Raw genomic sequence first — 21,347 nt, forward strand, 5'->3', positions numbered from 1 at the left:
TGCGACATTTGGCTGAATCTGGGCTGAAAGTATATCCCGGTACACTTCAGAATTCATCCGGCTACTCTTGTCTGCTGTTATGTCATCAATAAACACAAGTGACCCAGTGCCATTGAAAGCCATGCATGCCCATGCCATCACGTTGCCTCCACCATGTTTTACAGAGGATGTGGTGTGCCTTGGATCATGTGCCTTTCCCTTTCTTCTCCAAACTTTTTTCTTCCCATCATTCTGGTACAGGTTGATCTTGGTCTCATCTGTCCATAGAATACTTTTCCAGAACTGAGCTGGCTTCATGAGGTGTTTTTCAGCAAATGTAACTCTGGCCTGTCTATTTTTGGAATTGATGAATGGTTTGCATCTAGATGTGAACCCTTTGTATTTACTTTCATGGAGTCTTCTCTTTACTGTTGACTTAGAGACAGATACACCTACTTCACTGAGAGTGTTCTGGACTTCAGTTGATGTTGTGAACGGGTTCTTCTTCACCAAAGAAAGTATGCAGCGATCATCCACCACTGTTGTCATCCGTGGACGCCCAGGCCTTTTTGAGTTCCCAAGCTCACCAGTCAATTCCTTTTTTCTCAAAATGTACCCGACTGTTGATTTTGCTACTCCAAGCATGTCTGCTATCTCTCTGATGGATTTTTTCTTTTTTTTCAGCCTCAGGATGTTCTGCTTCACCTCAATTGAGAGTTCCTTAGACCGCATGTTGTCTGGTCACAGCAACAGCTTCCAAATGCAAAACCACACACCTGTAATCAACCCCAGACCTTTTAACTACTTCATTGATTACAGGTTAACGAGGGAGACGCCTTCAGAGTTAATTGCAGCCCTTAGAGTCCCTTGTCCAATTACTTTTGGTCCCTTGAAAAAGAGGAGGCTATGCATTACAGAGCTATGATTCCTAAACCCTTTCTCCGATTTGGATGTGAAAACTCTCATATTGCAGCTGGGAGTGTGCACTTTCAGCCCATATTATATATATAATTGTATTTCTGAACATGTTTTTGTAAACAGCTAAAATAACAAAACTTGTGTCACTGTCCAAATATTTCTGGACCTAACTGTATATATATATATATATATATATATATATATATATATATATATATATATATAGATGTTGTTGTGTGTAGTTGCCAGTGTTTGTGTAGGACGCTGTAAATGTTCTGGGTGTTGTCTAGGTGTGGGGGGGTGTGAGAGCGGTGTTTGTGTGTTGCGGTGTGTGTGTTGCGTTGTTTGTGAAGCGCTGTGTGTCTGCAGCGTTCTGTGTGTGTGGTGCTGTGTGTGTTGCGCGATTTGTGTGGGGTGCATGTGTGTGTTTTGGGGGGAGGTATGTTTTGTGCAATGTGTGTGTGTTGCGCGGTATGTGCGTATATTTGTATATGCCGCGATGTTTGTGTGTTGGGTGTTGTGTGTGTGCGGCGTTGTCTGTGTGTGTGGGTGTCTGTGTAGGACGGTGTTTGTGGTTCCCAGTGTGTGTGTGGTGTGTTGTGCGGTGCGCATGTGGCGGTGTGTGTTTTGGGGGGAGGTGTGCACCCCCATCGTGCTCCATCCCCCATGCTGCGCACTCCCCATCGTGCTCCATCCCCCATGCTGTGCACCCCCCATCGTGCTTCATCCCCCATGCTGCGCACCCATCGTGCTCCATCCCCCATCCTGCGCACCCCCCATCGTGCTCCATCCCCCATGCTGCGCACTCCCCATCGTGCTCCATCCCCCATGCTGCGCACTCCCCATTGTGCTCCATCCCCCATGCTGCGCACCCCCCATCGTGCTACATTCCCCATGCTGTGCACTCCCCATCGTGCTCCATCCCCCATGCTGCAGCCCCCATCGTGCTCCATCCCCCATGCTGCGCACCCCCCATCGTGCTCCATCCCCCATGCTGTACTCCCCATCGTGCTCCATCCCCCATGCTGCGCACCCCCCATCGTGCTCCATCCCCCATGCTGCGCACCCCCCATCGTGCTCCATCCCCCTTGCTGCGTACCCCCCATCGTGCTCCATCCCCCATGCTGCGCACCCCCCATCGTGCTCCATCCCCTATTCTGCGCACCCCCCATCGTGTTCCATCCCCCATGCTGCGCACCCATCGTGCTCCATCCCGCATGCTGCGCACCCCCCATCGTGCTCCATCCCCCATGCTGCGCACCCCCATCGTGCTCCATTCCTTATTCTGCGCACCCCCCATTGTGCTCCATCCCCCATGCTGCGCACCCCCCATCGTGCTCCATCCCGCATGCTGCGCACCCCCCATCGTGCTCCATCCCCCATGCTGCGCACCCCCCATCGTGCTCCATCCCCTATGCTTCGCACCCCCCATCGTGCTCCATCCCCCATGCTGCACACTCCCCATCGTGCTCCACAGTCACACATCAGACAGTATACACGCACACATCTGATCGCATACACTCACACCCCACTTCTCCCTGTGCCCTCCTGTGGGCGGTCCTAGCAGCTGTGCTGCACGCCGTGCTCCTGTGCCTTCTGCCGACACTCACACATCCGATCGCATACACGCACACATCCGATCGCATACACGCACACATCCGATTGCATACACGCACACATCCGATCGCATACACGCACACACACACTGACGATATCGCACATACGCGCTCACACACTCACAACATCCGGAGATACCACATGCTTACGGCCATGTGATCCTCCGGCAGGTCCTGGAAGGTCACTGCACGCACAGTATCACCGCCGAGAAGTAAGCGATATCACTGGATGTTGTGAGTGTGTGGATGCGATCTGATGTGTGTGTGAGGTGTGTGTGAGAGTGAGTGTGATCTGATGTGTGTGTGTCTGTTCTTATGTGTGTGCGTGTGTGTTCCGCCGCTGTAGGACCTTGATGCGTTCACCTGGGAGCCGGTCGGCGTCTGGTGAGTATGACTGCGGGGTCTTCTCTCTTCTGTCTTCTCTCTTCTGGGGGTGCCCGCTGCCTATAATGAAGTGTCTTGCAGTGTCTTTAACTTTTTCACCGCTGCATGACACTTCATTATTGACCGCAGCGTATGCCGGCTCCCTGCACATGTGTACCGGGAGCTGGTGTACGCTGGAGCGGGCGATGCGTGCGGAGTGCCGGGGCGAGTGGCCAATCCGTGCAGGGGGGGGGGCGGGGCCAGGCAGAGCCCAGCGGCCAATCCGACGGTTGTCACGCTAACGACACTGTCACGGTGACACAATTTTGGAGCAAGACAGACAGACAGAATAAGGCAATTATATATATAGATAGCATATACACACCGTGGTCATGTCACCGCCCAAGGATACAGAGGCCGCCATGACAACTGGCCTGTTGGCTCCTGCAGCCCTATATAGACCAAAAGCCACTGAGTAAACAGTGAGGAGGCCGATCTATAGAGCCCTGAGCCGTGTCCTGACACCACTACAATGATATATGAGCCTCTTCAATCAATATTACAAATGGCGTCACCTCAGAGAGGCGCTACAGCATATGAAACACTCACCGTCACCACTGACCCCGCTGTAACTCTACTTCCTTTCTGAAATAAGCAGAGATGACATTAATGACAGAAAACCTTCTTTGACAGTAAATTCTAGAATGCAGATGGTAAAAAGCAATAACGGGGCCTTTTTTCTGATGGGGTGATAGCACAATACCAAAGTATGCCACTGTAACGATACAGAGGCCACATGGATCTACAGAGCTCTACCTATAAATTATATTACCCAGCAGTGGATATATGTGATAGGGTGAGAGCGTATTAATGACCTTTATCCATTGTGAATGCAAAATGCTTATGGTATTTACTGTCTAGTGTATGCATTGTTACTGACCAGCCACAAGAGGCCGCTGTTTTGAATCTGCATTTGACTTTGGTTACTATAGCAACATCTCAACAGTGGACTTGGAGACCTGAGGAATAAATAAGGAATAAAGGAATAAATAAGGAATAACGTTTGGAACACCATTCTAAGTCCGAACTGGGTGCAAAAACCTAAAAAAACTAAAACTCTTACATATAGCTATTGGATTTTTGAAGTCAGTATTCACACAGCAGTTTCTGCTATTTCATGTATTCCCCTTACATAGTCACTGGTGTGCATACCTTGGAGACCTGAGGAGGCGCTGTGTGTGAGCTGAAGGGAAAGCGAGAGGTGTGCATAACGAAAAGGAGCTGCCGCAGAAACACTTAAGTGAATTGGGAGAACACTCGTGTTAGAGTTTAGTGAGGAGGACCGCGATGCAAGTGAGCAGCATCCTGTGCCGGAGATCACCATTCTGCAGTTGCTGGCTATACTGGCCACCGTGAGACAATTTTTAAGTCTCTGGTTATGGCAGCTGTACACCGTAATACCCGGGTACGGTAGGCTGGGCTCAGGACCGGGTGCACGCTACACTTTATGCTATCTGTTCTGGTTAGGCTGACTATATACACACAGTGAGACTTGCCGGCTCTGCTGTGTCAGGTCTCAGTTACATTTAAAACCTTAAAGGGACAGCGCCACACGTTTGCATTGACTGTTGCTCTAGAACAGGGGAGGGGAACCGCATGCGGCCCGCCATGACCTTTTATGCGGCCCCCGGGCACATTCCCGGGGGCTGCAGTGCTGGGGCCGCCAGCCCTTTAAATGACCACATGCACTGTTTGGGAGAACCAATGGGCTCTCCCGCTGTCCAGTAGCGTAATCAGCAGTGTGTGCCTGCCCCTCTATCCCCTCGTGCTGCGTGTGTGCCCGCCCCTCTGCCCTCCGGAGCGATGTGCCCGCCCCTCTTTCCCCTCGTGCGGTGTGCCCGCCCCTCTGCCGTCCGGAGCGATCTGCCCACCCCTCTTTCCCCTCGTGCGGTGTGCCCGCCCCTCTGCCCTCCGGAGCGATCTGCCTGCCCCTTTTTCCCCTCGTGCGGTCTGCCCGCCCCTCTGCCCTCCGGAGCGATGTGCCCCCTCTGCCCTCGGAGCGATGTGCCCGCACCTATGTCCTGTCGTGTGGTGTGACCGCACCTTTCAACTTCAGAGCGATCTGCCCGCCCCTCTGCCGTCCGGCCTGCACTGTCTCCGGCGCTGTGTGCGCGCGCCTGCACTCTGCTCCTCGTCCAGTACTTTGTGTACCCTCCCCCCAGAGTTGTGTGCAACGATCAGTGCTGTGTCCCTCACCCCATGCTGTGTATCACCTCAGGTTTGTGGCTCCCCAGTAATGTCAGGGCTCTGCAGGTGCTGTGTGCAGAGCCCTGACATTACTGGGGGGCAGTGCTGTGTGCCCTCCCAATGCTGTGCATCACCCCCAGTGTTGTGTTCCCCCAGTGATGTCTGTGCCCCCCTCAGTGATGTCTTTGCCCCCAGCTCCTCTTATGATGTGTATGTCCCCCAGCCCTTCTTTTTTTCTGTATGCCCCCCAGCCCCTCTTGCGTTGTGTATGCCCCCCAGCCCCTCTTGTGTTGTGTATGCCCCCCAGTGTCTCCTGTTATGTGTATGCCCCCCAGCATCTCTTGCGTTGTGTATGCCCCCAGCACCTCTTGCGTTGTGTATGCCCCCCAGCATCTCCTGTTATGTGTATGCCCCCCAGCCCCTCTTGTGTTGTTTGCCTTCAGCGTCTCCTGTGACTTATACATCACATTGGAGATGCTGGGGGCATATACATCACAGGAGACACTGGGGACATACACAACACAGGAGGGGCTGTGGGCATTTACATCACAGGAGGGGCTGGGAGCATATATAGCTCCTCATGAGATGTATGTGCCTCCAGTGTCTCCTGTGATGTGTATATACAGCAGTCCCAGCGTTTCCTTTCTGTTGTGTATATGTCAGTCCCAGCGTTTTCAATGTGATGTATATGCCCCCAGCCCCTCCAGTGATGTATGTGCCTTCAGTGACTCCTGTAATGTATATAGAGCAGTCCCAGTGTCTCCTATGTGTTGTGTGTGCCTCCAGTGTCTCCTATGTGTTGTGTGTGCCTCCAGCGTCTCCTATGTGTTGTGTGTGCCTCCAGTGTCTCCTATGTGTTGTGTGTGCCTCCAGTGTCTCCTATGTGTTGTGTGTGCCTCCAGTGTCTCCTATGTGTTGTGTGTGCCTCCAGTGTCTCCTATGTGTTGTGTGTGCCTCCAGTGTCTCCTATGTGCTGTGTGTGCCTCCAGTGTCTCCTATGTGCTGTGTGTGCCTCCAGTGTCTCCTATGTGTTGTGTGTGCCTCCAGTGTCTCCTATGTGTTGTGCGTGCCTCCAGTGTCTCCTATGTGTTGTGCGTGCCTCCAGTGTCTCCTATGTGTTGTGCGTGCCTCCAGTGTCTCCTATGTGTTGTGTGTGCCTCCAGTGTCTCCTATGTGTTGTGTGTGCCTCCAGTGTCTCCTATGTGTTGTGTGTGCCTCCAGTGTCTCCTATGTGTTGTGTGTGCCTCCAGTGTCTCCTATGTGTTGTGTGTGCCTCCAGTGTCTCCTATGTGTTGTGTGTGCCTCCAGTGTCTCCTATGTGTTGTGTGTGCCTCCAGTGTCTCCTATGTGTTGTGTGTGCCTCCAGTGTCTCCTATGTGTTGTGTGTGCCTCCAGTGTCTCCTATGTGTTGTGTGTGCCTCCAGTGTCTCTTATGTGTTGTGTGTGCCTCCAGTGTCTCCTATGTGTTGTGCGTGCCTCCAGTGTCTCCTATGTGTTGTATATGATTTATCAAATATTATTATCACAAAGAGTTGACTGCGCTTCAGACCGAGACAGAAAAGCAGTTGTGAGAAGAAACATGATTAGTATCATCCAACATCACAGCCGCACCAAAGAGAAGCCGCTCCGGCCGCCACAGTAGGGGTGAGTTAATTGACCAAATATAGCCGGGTAATTTTCACACTGATAATTTTGTGCGGCCCCCGAAGGTTGGTAGAAATTTCCAAATGGCCCCCGGCTGAAAAAAGGTTCCCCACCCCTGCTCTAGAAGATATCCATGACTGTGTTGCTGAGCTGTCTGGTTCGCCTCCCCACTTTTACCATCTGCCTTCTCTGTGAGGCTTCAGCAATTAAGGGTATTCAGGGATTTGTTTATGTTTCGGTAGATAAGTTGTGAACTCTTGTGCTGCACCACTGGTAGGGCGTGTACACACACACACACACACCACGCACACACACCACACACACACCACGCACACACACCACACACACCACACACACACACACACACACACACACACACACACACACACACACTTAGGCGGGCTTTGCACACTACGACATCGCAGGCCGATGCTGCGATGCCGAGTGCGATAGTGCCCGCCCCCGTCGCAGCAGCGATATGTGGTGATAGCTGGCGTAGCGAAAATTATCGCTACGCCAGCTTCACACACACACTCACCTGCCGTGCGACGTCCCTGTGGCCGGCGACCCGCCTCCTTGTTAAGGGGGCGGGTCGTGCGGCGTCACTGCGACGTCACACGGCAGGCGGCCAATCGGAGCGGAGGGGCGGAGATGAGCAGGATGTAAACATCCCGCCCATCTCCTTCCTTCCGCATATCCTACGGAAGCCGCAGTGACGCCGGTAGGAGATGTCCCTCGCTCCTGCGACTTCACACACAGCGATGTGTGCTGCCGCAGGAGCGAGGAACAACATCGGACCGTCGCGTCAGCGTAATTATGAATTACGCCGACGCTGCACCGATGATACGATTACGACGATTTTGCGCTCGTTATCATCGAGACTTTACACACTGCGATGTCGCATGCGATGCCGGAAGTGCGTCATTTTCAATTTGACCCCACCGATGTCGCAGTGTGCAAAGCCCGCCTAACTCCTGCTTCCCAGAGGGATTACCAGGTGTTAGGCAATTGTTTAGACAGTACCTTGGTTAGGCCAAGGTTGGTGAGAAGGAGGCATAAATCGCCATTATGGGTGGCGCAGCACAGGGTGTCAGCGTTTGGCCTTGTAAATATATTGTTCTATTCTTTCTGTTTTATGCATGTTTTTCTGTTTTGGTAAAGTAAAACAATCATTTATCAATCCAGCTGCCTAGAGTCCCTTTCCTGGTGCGTGGATTTGCTGTATACTGGGGAGCCCACCCTGCACACGACTTACATATATATACGGATTTCCCCATCAAAGAGTAGAGTTTTGTCGGGAGACGTTGCCATATAAAAGTTCTAAGTTTAAAAAAATATTTGTAAAACTTCTCACACCATTATAAAAAATAATTGTGACACTCCCCCTCCTAATCCTGCTCAGGACATAACGGAAAATGCACAGCTAATAAGTGACCCGCCTTGGCCAATTATTGGATAAGTTGGTGTCAAGGTGGAGGACCAAGTGACCATCAAAACAGAAGAAAATGGGGATCAGTGGAACAATGTAGCATTATATGAAACAAACGTATGTGCTAATTTCTATACTATTTCTATTTAAAGGGAACCTTTTGTAGGGGGGGTTAAGGGTTAAGACTACCTCTGCAGAAGTAGCCAGCACACAGACGCTCTAAGTATAATAATGTGTAAAATATAAGTGTAATATATAATGTACATGTGAATTGTATAAAAAGCCACCAGGTGGCAGTGTTGTAGCACGGCTGTCCTGGCACCTGGGTGGGCAGGGAGAGAGAAATGGGAGGAGAGTAGGTTATATAAATGGAAGCGCTAGAGGGGTGGGAACAGGAGAGTCCCCAGCATTAGTAGTGTACAGATAGGATCAGATTCAGACAATTTGGGCCTTCTGTACTAATTGTCACCCCTGCGGCCGCGGCTGCATGGCATCCTGTGTAAATGGATTGGCAAACTGCATCCCCAGGAACGGGGTGTAGTCCGGTTGGTTTGGGAATTGGCGTCTGGTTTTCCCTGGTCAGAAATACCCGGAGAATCCTATTGCAAGACTGGAGGGTTTGTCTGGTTCTTGGCCTGAGCATGGACAGGGAAGTGTTGTCCCTAGTGGTCCTCCAAACTCTGAAGCGGTCCCTGTGGATGGGATGGAGTGGTCCAAGAGACTTAATGATCCGGATGGTGCAAGAGTGATATTGAGCAATAGGATGAGGGGCCTAGCGGTGTCGTACGGAACCCATGTGCCAGGAGAACAGACAGCTGCTAAATTGGTTATTGGAAGCAAATATGGAAGGAAACTGAATGGAATATGTAACGGTGCCGGTGTGAAGCGGATTGAAGAAGTGCAGGAGCGGAAGAAAGAATGTTTGTTTTCAAGAAGAAACCCTGCCTCAGCTTTATTGTCAGTGAACAAGAATGTGTTTTCGTCTGGACTTTTACGGAGTCATCCTGTGTGTGGTGCGGCAACGGGAAGGGAAGGGGTTAATGACCGGCTGTGCTGCGGCCTGTCGTCGCCTGCAACCATGACTACAACCGCTGCCTGCCCTGTGCCCACCACACTGTCTCTAGTTTTCTCCCTTATGAGCTGAGGCCACCACCAGTAGGTTCTTATATACAGCATTCCAGAATATGCCAAGGTCGCTCTGTAGAATGTAAAAAACACCTTTATAATACCTAGGGCTATGTCCAGTCCAATGGGTGTCGCTGCTCTCAACCCGGCACCTCCTCGATCTTGTGACATTGCTGTCCTCCTGCCAAGCCCCGTGTGCATGACATTTGTATCATCCACGCAGAGACCACTATTGCACTCCTGCGCACTTTGATCTTCCTGGATGAGGGCAGATCAAAGTATTGTAGTGCGCCTGTGTAGCACCCCACGAGGCAGGCAGGGGTTAACCTTAACCTACTCGTCGCCGGGCCGTCGACAGACGTTAACCCCGGGGACCTGGCCCGGATCCGTTGCCCCGAGTGGTACTGAAGATGGCTCGGGGGAGAGATGATGGCGGTAGTAGTGGAATGGATGGGATGTTTATAGTGATGCCATCTGTGGTATGCGGCCAAGGACTTAGCCGCCGCTGCTGTCGCTGTCCTTCAGGGCAGCTGGTAGTAGCAGCCAGGGGTGGTATTGCTCCCCACAGGTGAAGCGGGCCCCGGGGAGGATGATGAGAGGAGTAGTAATGGCGGGCGCCAAGGCGCAAGGTGGCAGCGCTGGTAATAAAGAGTCAGAGTCTATTGCTGCGGGTCCAGATGTTCTTACTCACTTTTTGTGCTATGCCGCTCACTCGGGTAATACCTGTCACTTGCTGTGATGGGCTCCGCCGAACCCGAATTCTTCGAGAGGTGAGCCCAGTGTGTGTGGTGTTCGGTGGGTTCCCTCCTTAATGCGCCTGTCTGTGGATCCCCAGGCTTGAAGTTACGTGGGGACCCGGGTTTTCACGAGTAGCACTCTTGTCCCTTATCTGCAGGTGCCGCGGTTCCGATGTGGGGTCCGGCTTGTGGCGAGGCCCCGGATCCTATATGGCACTGTGCTTTAGGGCACTGAGGGGAAAGGGAAGCTTGAAACTAACCCTGTCCAGGCAGATTTTGGAAAACCAACGTGAAGTATGATCTTCCCTAGGGTGCTGCCGCCCTGAGTGGCGCCGGTCCCGAGGAAGCAGATTCACTTTCCCTTCGGCGACCGTGTGAACTTCTCCTCCTTCCGACCGAAGCACCCGTGAGACACATCTGCTCCCTTCCTCTCCTGCTGGAGAACTCTCTAACTGTTGTGTTGGCTCCTAACTCCCCCTGCTGGCTGCACCTCCCCTCATCCAGGTCCTAAGCTAGTGGGAATGGGGCCCCTGTTGAAGGGCATCCTGTAAATGCCACTCTGTCGGCAACCCCTTTATTACCCGACCCTAGCCCAGTTCCCAATGGGAACAGGGGCAACCTAGTGTGTATTTGAGTGTGTATGTGGTGACACCGGTACTGACCTCCTCAGGAACCAAGTTTAGCATTACACCTAAAATCAGGTGCAATACTCTGTGGCGACTGAAGCCTCAGGGGCGCCACACATGCCCGGGGTCTTGACCTTTTTCTTGTACCTGTGCATTACAATACTTTACTCTGCCCTCAGCTGGGCAGATCAAAGTGCGCCTGCACAGGAGCACAATGGAGACCACTCTGTGAATGACGCAGGACGCGTCATGCACATGGGGCTGAGCCGAAAGACGGCAATCACACAAGATGGAGGACCACAAGCAGCGACATCCGTCGGACTGGACTGCCCACTAGGTGAGTATTATAAAGGTGGTTTTTACGTTCTACAGATCGGCTTGGGCTCTTATATACAGGATTCTGAAGTGCTGTATATAAGAGCTTACTGGTGATGGCCACAGGTCATAGAGGAAAAACCTGGTGAGTGGTGACAGGTTCCCTTTAAGGGCTGAAAACCACATTTTTAATCACAGAAATTCCCCACATATACATTATTTCTGCTGGAAGCTAACATTGACATCTGACAACTGATATAAGAGGCAGCTTATGACCAGGAACCAGTCATTACATTCATGCTTCCACTATTGCAGCCACGTATGTTTTATTGTGAAATGCTCTGGAGTTTTAGAGAAAACATAGATTAAAAGATGGGGACCATATTCAGAGACATGACTAGTCTCCATGCTCCAGCCTTGGAATCATAGGGATAGACATTACTAGTCTCCACGATCTAGCCTGGGAACCATAGGGATAGACATGGCTAGTCTCCATGCTCCAGCCTGGGAACCATAGAGAGAGACATGACTAGTCTTCACGCTCCAGCCTGAGAACCATAGGGAGAGACATGAATAGTCTCCATGCTCCAGCCTGAGAACCATATGGATAGACATGGCTAGTCTCCATGCTCCAGCCTGGGAACCATAGCGAGAGACATGACTAGTCTTCACACTCCAGCCTGTGAACCATAGGGATAGGCATTGCTAGTCTCCGCTCTCCAGCCTGGGAACCATAGGGAATACATGACTAGTCTTCACGCTCCAGCCTGGGAACCATAGGGATAAACATGGCTAGTCTCCACGCTCCAGTCTGGGAACCATAGGGAGAGACATGACTAGTCTCCATAGGGAGAGACATGAATAGTCTCCATGCTCCAGCCTGAGAACCATATGGATAGACATGGCTAGTCTCCATGCTCCAGCCTGGGAACCATAGGGAGAGACATGGCTAGTCTTCACACTCCAGCCTGTGAACCATAGGGATAGGCATAGCTAGTCTCCGCTCTCCAGCCTGGGAACCATAGGGAATACATGACTAGTCTTCACGCTCCAGCCTGGGAACCATAGGGATAAACATGGCTAGTCTCCACGCTCCAGCCTGGGAACCATAGGGAGAGACATGACTAGTCTCCTCACCCTGCTCTAGGCTGGGAGCCATAAGGAGAGACATAACTAGTCTCCTCACTCTGCTCCAGTCCGGGAACCATACAGAGAGACATGACTAGTCTCCATGCTCAAGACTGGAAACCATAGAAGAAGAGATATGATTAGCCTCACCAGTCCAGGCCAGAGAACATACGGAGAGACATGACTAGACTCTGCTCCTTTCTCCAGGTCAGGAACCATAGGGGGAGAGACATGACTGGTGCGTACGCCATTCTTAATGCCTATGACAACAGAGAGAGACCTGACTAGCCTCCTCACCTTGCTCCATGCTGGGTACCATAGGGAGAGACATGCCTAATCTCTGTGCTCCAGGCTGGGAACCATAGAAAGAAACATGGCTCGTCTCTGCACTCTAGGCCAGAAACCAAAGAGCGAGATATGACTACTCTCTGTGCTCCATGTCAGGAATCCAAGTGAGAGACATGTCTAGCCTACACGTTCTGCTCCAGGCTGGGAACTATAGGAAGAGACATTACTAGTCCCTGTTCTCCAAGCTAGGAATGATAGGGAGAGACATAACAAGTCTCTGTGCCTTGCTCCATGCCAGGGACCATACAGAGAGACATGTCTAGTCTTCATACCCTGATGCAGGCCGAGAACCATAGAGAGAGACATGACTAATGTCTGCGTTCCAGGATGGAAACCATAGAGACATAACTAGTCTCTGCACTCCAGGCCAGGAGGCCAAGTGATAGACATGTGTAGCGAATGTGCCCTGCTCAAGGACGGCAGCTATAGAGAAAGACATGACTAGTCTCTACTTTCCAAGCTGGGACTCATAGGGAGAGATATGACAAGTCTCAGCGCCAGGGACTATAAAGAGACATATCTAGTCTCTGCGCCCCACTCCAGGTGATTGACAGGTCTTTCAGTCCCCTAGAGCAGATCTCCATCAGTGTCACATCCTGCACCGAGCTCATTATTCCTGACACTTACTCTTGTATATAATGATTCCAGCAGATGTGAAGACAACGATGATTATGACGACCGCACTGATGATCACAGCCGGGACCGTGCTCTGCTTTGTTTCTGAAAGGTAAAATGAGGAACTGTGAGATGAGACTCGTGGTCCATGTTCGCATGCAAATAACGTAAAGCGTTGGATACATATAAGACTTGTGAAATATCCTGAGTCTCTGAGGCCAAATAGTGTAAACAACTTGAGTCTGGGAAGTTGTTTAGTTCCGCAAAAAGGGAAGAAATAAAGTAACATGGACTGAAATGATGAATGGGGTAAAAGGTAAATAACAATCCATGAACAATAAACTGAAACTTTTTTGTAGAGACTGGCGGACCCCTCCCCAAAATTGTTCATGGGCAGTTTGGATTTTTCCTTTCTGTGCTTTCTATTTATTTTATTTTTATTCTATTAGTTTTCCATATTTTTGCATAACATTGACCTAAAACTACATCAGATTTTAACACAAGTCCTAAAAGTAGTTAAAATGTTTTCCTGATGAATATTAACATTAGCTTATGTGAGAGGCCTTGGGTTGCTTGTAGTTTACCATGGGTTCCTTTGTGACTTCATGGACTATTATACGCTATGGAGTGATCTTTGTTTGTGAACCACTCGTGGGAGGGTAGTAATGATTTTGAATTTCCTCCATTTCGACGCAATCTGTCTGACTGGATTGGTGGAGTCCAAACTGTTCAGAGATGGATTTTTAAGGGGAACTTGTGACCAGGTTTTTCCCTTATGAGCTGCAGCCATCACCACTGAGCTCTTATATTCTTCTATTGCAGAATACTGTATATAAGAGCCCAGGCTGCTCAGTATAACATAAAAAAGACATTTATAATACTCACATAGGGGGTGGTCCGGTCCAATGGGAGTCGCTGGTCTCCTCCCTTTTGCGCAATCAACGTCCTCCTTCTTCTGAGGCTCCAGTGGATGACGCGTCCTACGTCATCCACACAGGTTGGCATTGTGGACCTTTCCTCGTGCCTGCGCATTACAATACTTTGATCTGCTCTTAGCAGGCCAGATCAAAGCGCGCCTGCGCAGGACCGCAATGTCAGTCTGTGTGGATGATGTAGGACGCGTCCTAAATAACCCTGATCTAGTGGCCCCCCTCCCTCCACGCAGGAGAGGGCCGACACAGGAGTGATTAATCTAACACAAATAAACAGACTGGGTGAACCAAAACTGAGACTAACAGCAATCACTCACAGAGGCAAAGACAATAAGTGATCAGGAGGATACTAAAGGAAGGGAGGAAATAATCAGAGAACAAGAGTATTTCCACAACACACCAAACAGCACACAGACGTTCACCAGCAACAGGATATCAAAGCACAAGGACTGGGATTGCATAAGCTATCATCGGCATTGGAGAACAGGCTCCACCAGCTTAAAAAGAGCAGAGGAGATTGTGACAGGTCTCCTGCAACATGTGACTCAGGGTATGTGCGCACGTTGCTTTTTACCTGCTTTTTACCTGCTTTTTTGCTGCTTTTTCTTCTGCGCTGTTTAATGCCAAAATGGATGTGTTCTTCTATTCAAGCAAAGTCTATGGGAATTTGGGTTTCTTGTTCACACTATGTTGTTCAAAATGCTGCCTTTTTGAGGCAGAACTTTGGTCAAAAACTCAGCTTTTCAAAGAAGCAACATGTCAATTGTTTTTGCCATTTGGGTTTTGCACTGCAAAGCTGAGTTTTTGACCAAAGTTCTGCCACAAAAAGGCAGCATTTTGAACAACATAGTGTGAACAAGAAACCCAAATTCCCATAGACTTTGCTTGAATAGAACACATCCATTTTGGCATTAAACAGCGCAGAAGAAAAAGCAGCAAAAAAGCAGGTAAAAAGCAGGTAAAAAGCAACGTGCGCACATACCCTCAAGCAGCAATCCACAGACTAGTAAAAATTAACTCCTGCAAGCCCGAACTACAAGAGCACAGCTGGTCGACGCCCAAACTTATCTGTGCAACTCAGAAGCAGCATTGTGAGCTGTGTGAACAGCATCAGAAGTAGTCCTGACACTTGGCAAGTTTTGAGCTAGACACCATGTAACAGGACTGCCGTATTGAAGTACAAATTTAGTTGGAATGGTTTGCGGGTGTCATTGGCAGAGCCCCTGAGGTGCCAGAACAGCAGAAACCCCCCACAAGTGACCCCATTTACAAATTGCACCCCTCAATGAATTCCTCCAGGACTACAGTGAGCATATTGCCACCACGGTTGTGTCACAAAATGTTATACTATTGAGCAGTGAAGATAAAAATAAATACATTTTTACCACTAAAATGTTGTTTTAACCCAAGATTTCCAATTTTCTCAAGGGGAATATGTAAAAAGGGCCCCATAATGTGTTACACAATTTCTCCTGAACGTAGCAATACCCCACAAGTGACTGTACTGTTTGGCTGCAGCACAGGGCTTGGGAGGGAAGGAGCGTCATTTGATTTTTGGAGCATAGATTTTCCTAGAATAGTTTGTGGACTCCATTTCCAGAATACCTAAGTGCCAGAAGAATACAAACCCGCTCAAGTGACTACATTTTGGAAATTACACCCCTGTGGGAGTTCATCTATGGGTGTAGTGCCAATTTTGTCTCTGGAAAACACCCATGGTGTCAAACGCAGTGAGTGTTGCTGAACTAGAAATTGCAAATAAGTCCTTTTAGTGCCCGTACATTGTAGTGCCCGTACATTGTCCCCAGCTTATGCTTCTGGAAAACTGCACCATGTCAATTAAGTGGGCTTTCCTCACTACAGCAAACTGTGTCTATAGTTGAATTGGTATCAAAAGTGATGTATATAAACAAGTCATGTAGACAACGTATCAATAACACCAATTAAGACATATAGACCTTTGTCAGTCTTTCTTGGTTATACCACTGTTGCTTATTCTCCTGGTATGGAGCCAAACAGATGAAGAAGTGACATCTCCTCAGCTCTGAAGCTCAGTAATGAAAGGTCTTGGAAAGCATAAGCTTTCTTCTGTGTGACGCTGGCACTGCTTCATCATGAGACGGATCATGGGCATCTAAGCACACATTCAGAAGTTGTGTATTGTGAAGTAGTGGGTGCATGAAATGGATGTAGTTTGGAAAAACGGGCATCATTATGGAAAAATTTACAGGGCATCATAACTAATCAGTTCCCAGATGACCAACTTGGAAGTTTACCAGTTTTAGATCACACTCACCCCATTGTACGAGGAGTGGCTCCTCCAGGCTGCTGTGATCCACATTACAGGCGTATCTGTCGCCCTCTTTGGGGGTCACCTCCGCGCTGACCCTGATCTGATAGGTGCCGTCAGGATTGGGGAGGACGTGTGTGGTCTCATATGAGGGAACCTCGTCCTCCCTGTTCATCCACCTCACATCCACAGCTCGGGGGTGAAATCCGTACACCTGGCAGTGAAGCTTCATGGTGTCACCTTTCTCCTGACCGGACACCTTCACCCGAGGCCGAACTGAGAGTGACAGACATAAGATATATTTACAGTTTGATTGTACCAAAGATGACAGAAGTCTGCGAGGGTAAAATTATTTGAAAAGTAAGAGGGTTTTTTTATATACTTTTGATTGCTCAGTAAAAACATCAAAAAAATTCCATCATGTACAGTTTTTCACAAACACTGACTCCATAGGTTTTTTCTCGCACCATACTTTGACCCCGTTGCATGACTTTTGGCTGTTGATGTTGGCGTCATTACATTGTTTAAAAATTAATGGCTGCTGTGCTGTAATTGGCTATTGTGAATGAAATGATTTATTCAGGGACTTGGACCTTCCTAAAAATTCTGCAGAACTTTTAGGCTCTAGACTAATGCGGGCGTCACACAGGACGATCTATCGTGCGACTGCACAATGGCAGCGAGTATGCTTCAGTTCCTGTAGGGAATTCTGTGCAAGTGAGGAAAAGCTATGAGAATTTAAACTTTATTTTCAAGAAACTTAACTACGAGGATCAAAGATGGTCAATAAGTGGTGATCTGAAAGTTCTCACTTTGCTGCTTGTGCAGCAAGGAAACACAAACTACCCCTACTTTTTATGTGAATAGGACAGCCGGGATAGGTCTCATCACTGGAGCCAAAAAAATTGGCCAATATGAATGTGACGCCCCTGGACTATCAGGTTGTCACAGGGTATTGCACAATCTGCCCTCCCGTGCAGTATCCACCTCCTCCTTGGTTACGGGTCCCCAACTATATGGTGTTGCCTACATCAGCTAATCAAAATCCTAGGTACACTCTGCACCACACCCACCAGACACACCAGTGGACGGCCTGAGTGGAATAGGGTCGCCCACTTGGGGGGTTGGTTAGGGGAGGTCAGGAGTAGAGAGAGAAGTGTGTTGGAAGTGAAGGAGTGAGGAGGTCAGGAGCAGGGCTCCTAGGAAGATATCTAGGTGGCAGACTGTGGTCTGGGCCTAGAGGAGCTGGAGATCGTGGCAAGGGGCGCGGAACTGTCGAGGAGGACAGTCGGCGGCCTTGCACCATCACCGGCCTGGGACCAGGGCACGACGGGGTACATGGACCGTAGGTCAGGGAGTAGCTTCAGGCAACCTGACAATTTACCCAACAAGAACGGAGCCTTCAAGATCCGCTCTCCACTCGCTCCAAAATCGGGCTACTAGTGCAACGAGGGGATAGAACTTTCCACTAAAACGGTCCAGAAAATCCCAAGCGTGAACCCTGAGAGCAAGCTCCCACACTTAGCCATAGTGGGGAGCGGGACCCGGTAAGTTCCATACTACCGGGACCACCAGAGAAGCAAGCTTAGTGCCAGGAGGAAGGTCATGGATCACCAGGCAGCACCATTGGGGACGGGACCCGAACTAGCTCCCCTCAGCGGCAGCAGTGTCCAGAACTTTGGTTTATCCAGTTGTCGGTGTCAGCTTAATGGACTGAGTGAGCACAAAAGTGACCCCTTCGTTCCCCACGGCACCCCCAAACACCATCACCGAGTCCCGGGACATCCCCCCTACCCGTGGAGGGTTCTAACACCTGGCTGCCCCATTCCATCACCCCGGGTACTCCCGACTGCAGAGGTGGTACTCCAAATGACCACATACCACGGGTGGCGTCACGAACTTTAACACAATCCCCTGTAAATACACCCTGTCATTTGAGTGGCCGCACGATCCCCAGGTCCGGAGACCCCTCGAGCCACCGCGAATCCGGATCCGAGCAGCCAGGCTGCTGACACGGAGGCGGCACATGAACATTTTCCCAACCTGGACTCAAGAACATAGTTGGGGAAAGTTTAGTTGATTACTCTAAAGTTCTACTTACATCACTACACATTAATCTTGGACTGATGAAGCAGATTGTAAAAGCTCTACCGAAAGAAGGAAAGAAATTTAAGTACTTGTGTACCAAGTTTAAAGAACTGTCCAAAGCAAAACTGAAGGAAGGCATTTTTGTGCTTCCGGAAATTTGGAAACTGATAAAGCACGACATGTTTGGAACAAAAATGAAAGCTGTTTAGAAAAGGGCTTGGGATTCTTTTAAAGAATTCATTAAAGGGAACCAAACGTCAACATTTTCCTATATAAGGTGCAGCCAGTGCAGTACTGGCACTATCGGGCACATTGTGTACATACCATTAGTGGGCAGCTCGGGTGTTTAGGCTGTGAAATTCAACTTTATAAAGTTTGAAAATTCATGCACTTTTTGATTGACGTGTGCACCTCGCTGCTAATGTCCGGGCGGGTTATGCACGTGTATTCCCGCCCCCCCCGCCGCCTGTTTCTCCCTCTCACTGGCCGTATGTAAATTTCTAATCTTCAGTTACACGGCGTCGGAGTTAGCGCTTGCGCATAGCGCTCATCTCCGGCGCCGTGTTTCTGAAGCCCACAGTATTATGGTGCATGAGAGGGCGGTGCATGAGAGGGCGGCGCATGCGCCCTCGCTTCTTCAGGTCTGTTGTTACGGGAGCGCGCATGGTCACAACAGGACTGGAGAACAGCTGATCTTACCCTGATTAGCTGCAGCAGACATCTCCTACGACATCGTCTGCTGCAGCTAATCGGTAAGATCAGCTGTTCTCCAGTCCTGTTGTGACCGCGCGCGCTCCCGCGGTCACAACAGATCTGAAGAAGCGAGGGAGCATGCACCGCCCTCTCATGCACCATATTACTGTGGGCTTCAGAAAGACGGCGCCGGAGATGAGCGTTATGCTCAGGCGCTTACTCCGACGCCGTGTAACTAAAGATTAGAAATTTACATACGGCCAGTAAGAGGGAGGAACAGGCGGCGGGAGGGGGGGATACACGTACATAACCCGCCCGGACATTAGCAGCGAGGTGCACACGTCAATCAAAAAGTGCATGAATTTTCAAACTTTATAAAGTTGAATTTCACAGCCTAAACACCCGAGCTGCCCACTAATGGTATGTACACAATGTGCCCGATAGTGCCAGTACTGCACTGGCTTCACCATATATAGGAAAATGCTAATGTTTGATTCCCTTTAAGACATTTAAGTAACAACAAAGATCCAAAAATTTAAGTCCATCGTGGAGAACATGCTGAAATGTTTCAAAGCCTTGGGTTGTCTGATGAATTTGAAGTAAAAATGTTTACATTCCTATTTGGACAACTATCCTGAAAACCTTGGTGCTGTTAGCAAAGAACAAGGAGAAAGATTTCATCAGGCCATCAAGCAGATGGAACGATGATGCCAAAGTAGTTGGAACGTGAACATGGTGGGGTGTAACACTGGCGTTCCTGCACTGTCCCACCTCCTTTCCTCAGCAGGGACACCAACATACTCACCACCGCAGCTGGCCTTCTCACTTCTCTGCTCCTTCTGCAGTCCCCACACTCCAGGTCCTGTGCACGCGAGTGCACGTGCTTTACACCTCTTAGAGGGGCAGACCATGCACTCAGAAAGTGTTCACCAGCCTATGGCTCGAAGCCATTAGGTTTTTAAGGCACCTTTCCCTGTAGGGACGTACCTGACCAATTAGATTACTGGTTAGTCTGATCCTGTCAGTACTCCAGTCCGCTCTCTGCCAATTGTCTTATTTCCTGAACCTGTCCTGTCTGTCCATGTACCCGAACCCGATCTGCCTGTCTCACATTCCTGCCCAGCTTGTCTCCTGAATGTACATCATCCTGTCAGCCTACCCTCTCCGTTCTGCCTGTCTTCTGTATCTGCATCCCTGACCTTTGGATCAGCTGTTGCAGTATCGGGGACTGCCCTGGAGTGGTACCTGGTGTCTACCAGCAGCTAAGTCCATCCTCACCATCAGAGGCTCTGGTGAAAACTCGGTAGGCACTGAGTCACGCCTCTCCAGGGTAAGCCCGGTCTGTAGCACAGTGAGTCCATATCTGCTAGCGTAACAGTGGGGATGACTGCTGGATGCTTCACGGAGAAGATCCACAGGCCTTTGATAAGAGAAAAGGTATCAAGAGAAACTTTTCGGGAAAAATGGAAAAGGATCAAAAATGAATTTCCCATAAATTTACTGAATGAATGTTCAATACATATATATATATATATATATATATATATATATATATATATATAAAAATAATATTGTGTACATGCTTGACTACACTAATGACTGTTCTTGTTCATCTCACTTGTTCGGAATTTCACTAGCTTTTTGTGCAAATTTCATATGTAATGGTTAAAAATAGAAGTTGTTTTTGGTTTTTTTTTAAATCAGGGCATATGAAAACATAATCAGTCATTGGATTTGAAACAATTTTCATAAACCCAAATTTTGCATCCCTGTGTTATATTGTATTCATAATTGATTGTTCTCAGTGAGAGAAACAAAATTAAAAATTTGTAGTTGTGATACCTTTTAATGGCTAACTAAAATAAAATAAAATACAATGATGTTACAAAGCAAGCTTTCGAGACATCTCAGGTCCCTTCATCAGGCATGGTATGACAAAATATCTGAAGAAACACAAATATATATACAAACAGAGCAGAGGGATGGCATAATAAAAAGGCATTTAAACAAACAAACACTTAGCTTAGAAAGTGAATCCTTAATTAGCTTTGATTAGTGGTGTGAAAGTTTTATTGCCCCAATATCCATGTAGGATCAGAGGCCTGGTGCCCTCAGTCTCTGGAGCAGACTCCTCAGCTTCTGTAGTGGTTCATAAATCCTCCTGACAGGTTGAGTCTTGTGTGGACAGAGTTAAACATTTTAATAAATTTGTATTCCGAGACCCTTTGATGGTTCTGTGATCTGAAGTTGCCTT

General features: G+C 49.2%; 1 protein-coding gene across 1 annotated transcript in view; it reads right to left on the reverse strand.

Moving 5' to 3' along the window:
* The window catches only part of LOC142250288 (class I histocompatibility antigen, F10 alpha chain-like), a 35,858-nt gene that overhangs the window by 4,115 nt on the left and 10,396 nt on the right, over positions 1 to 21,347 (reverse strand). The window contains exons 4-6 of the mRNA XM_075322426.1: positions 16,319 to 16,588; positions 13,103 to 13,195; positions 3,486 to 3,521 (exon numbers count right to left, since the gene is read on the reverse strand). Of these exons, the coding sequence (XP_075178541.1) occupies positions 3,511 to 3,521; positions 13,103 to 13,195; positions 16,319 to 16,588 (374 nt within the window). The 3' untranslated portion in view covers positions 3,486 to 3,510. The remainder of the gene's footprint in view (positions 1 to 3,485; positions 3,522 to 13,102; positions 13,196 to 16,318; positions 16,589 to 21,347) is intronic.

This window comes from Anomaloglossus baeobatrachus, chromosome 9, assembly GCF_048569485.1.
Source record: "Anomaloglossus baeobatrachus isolate aAnoBae1 chromosome 9, aAnoBae1.hap1, whole genome shotgun sequence".
Lineage (NCBI taxonomy): Eukaryota > Metazoa > Chordata > Amphibia > Anura > Aromobatidae > Anomaloglossus > Anomaloglossus baeobatrachus.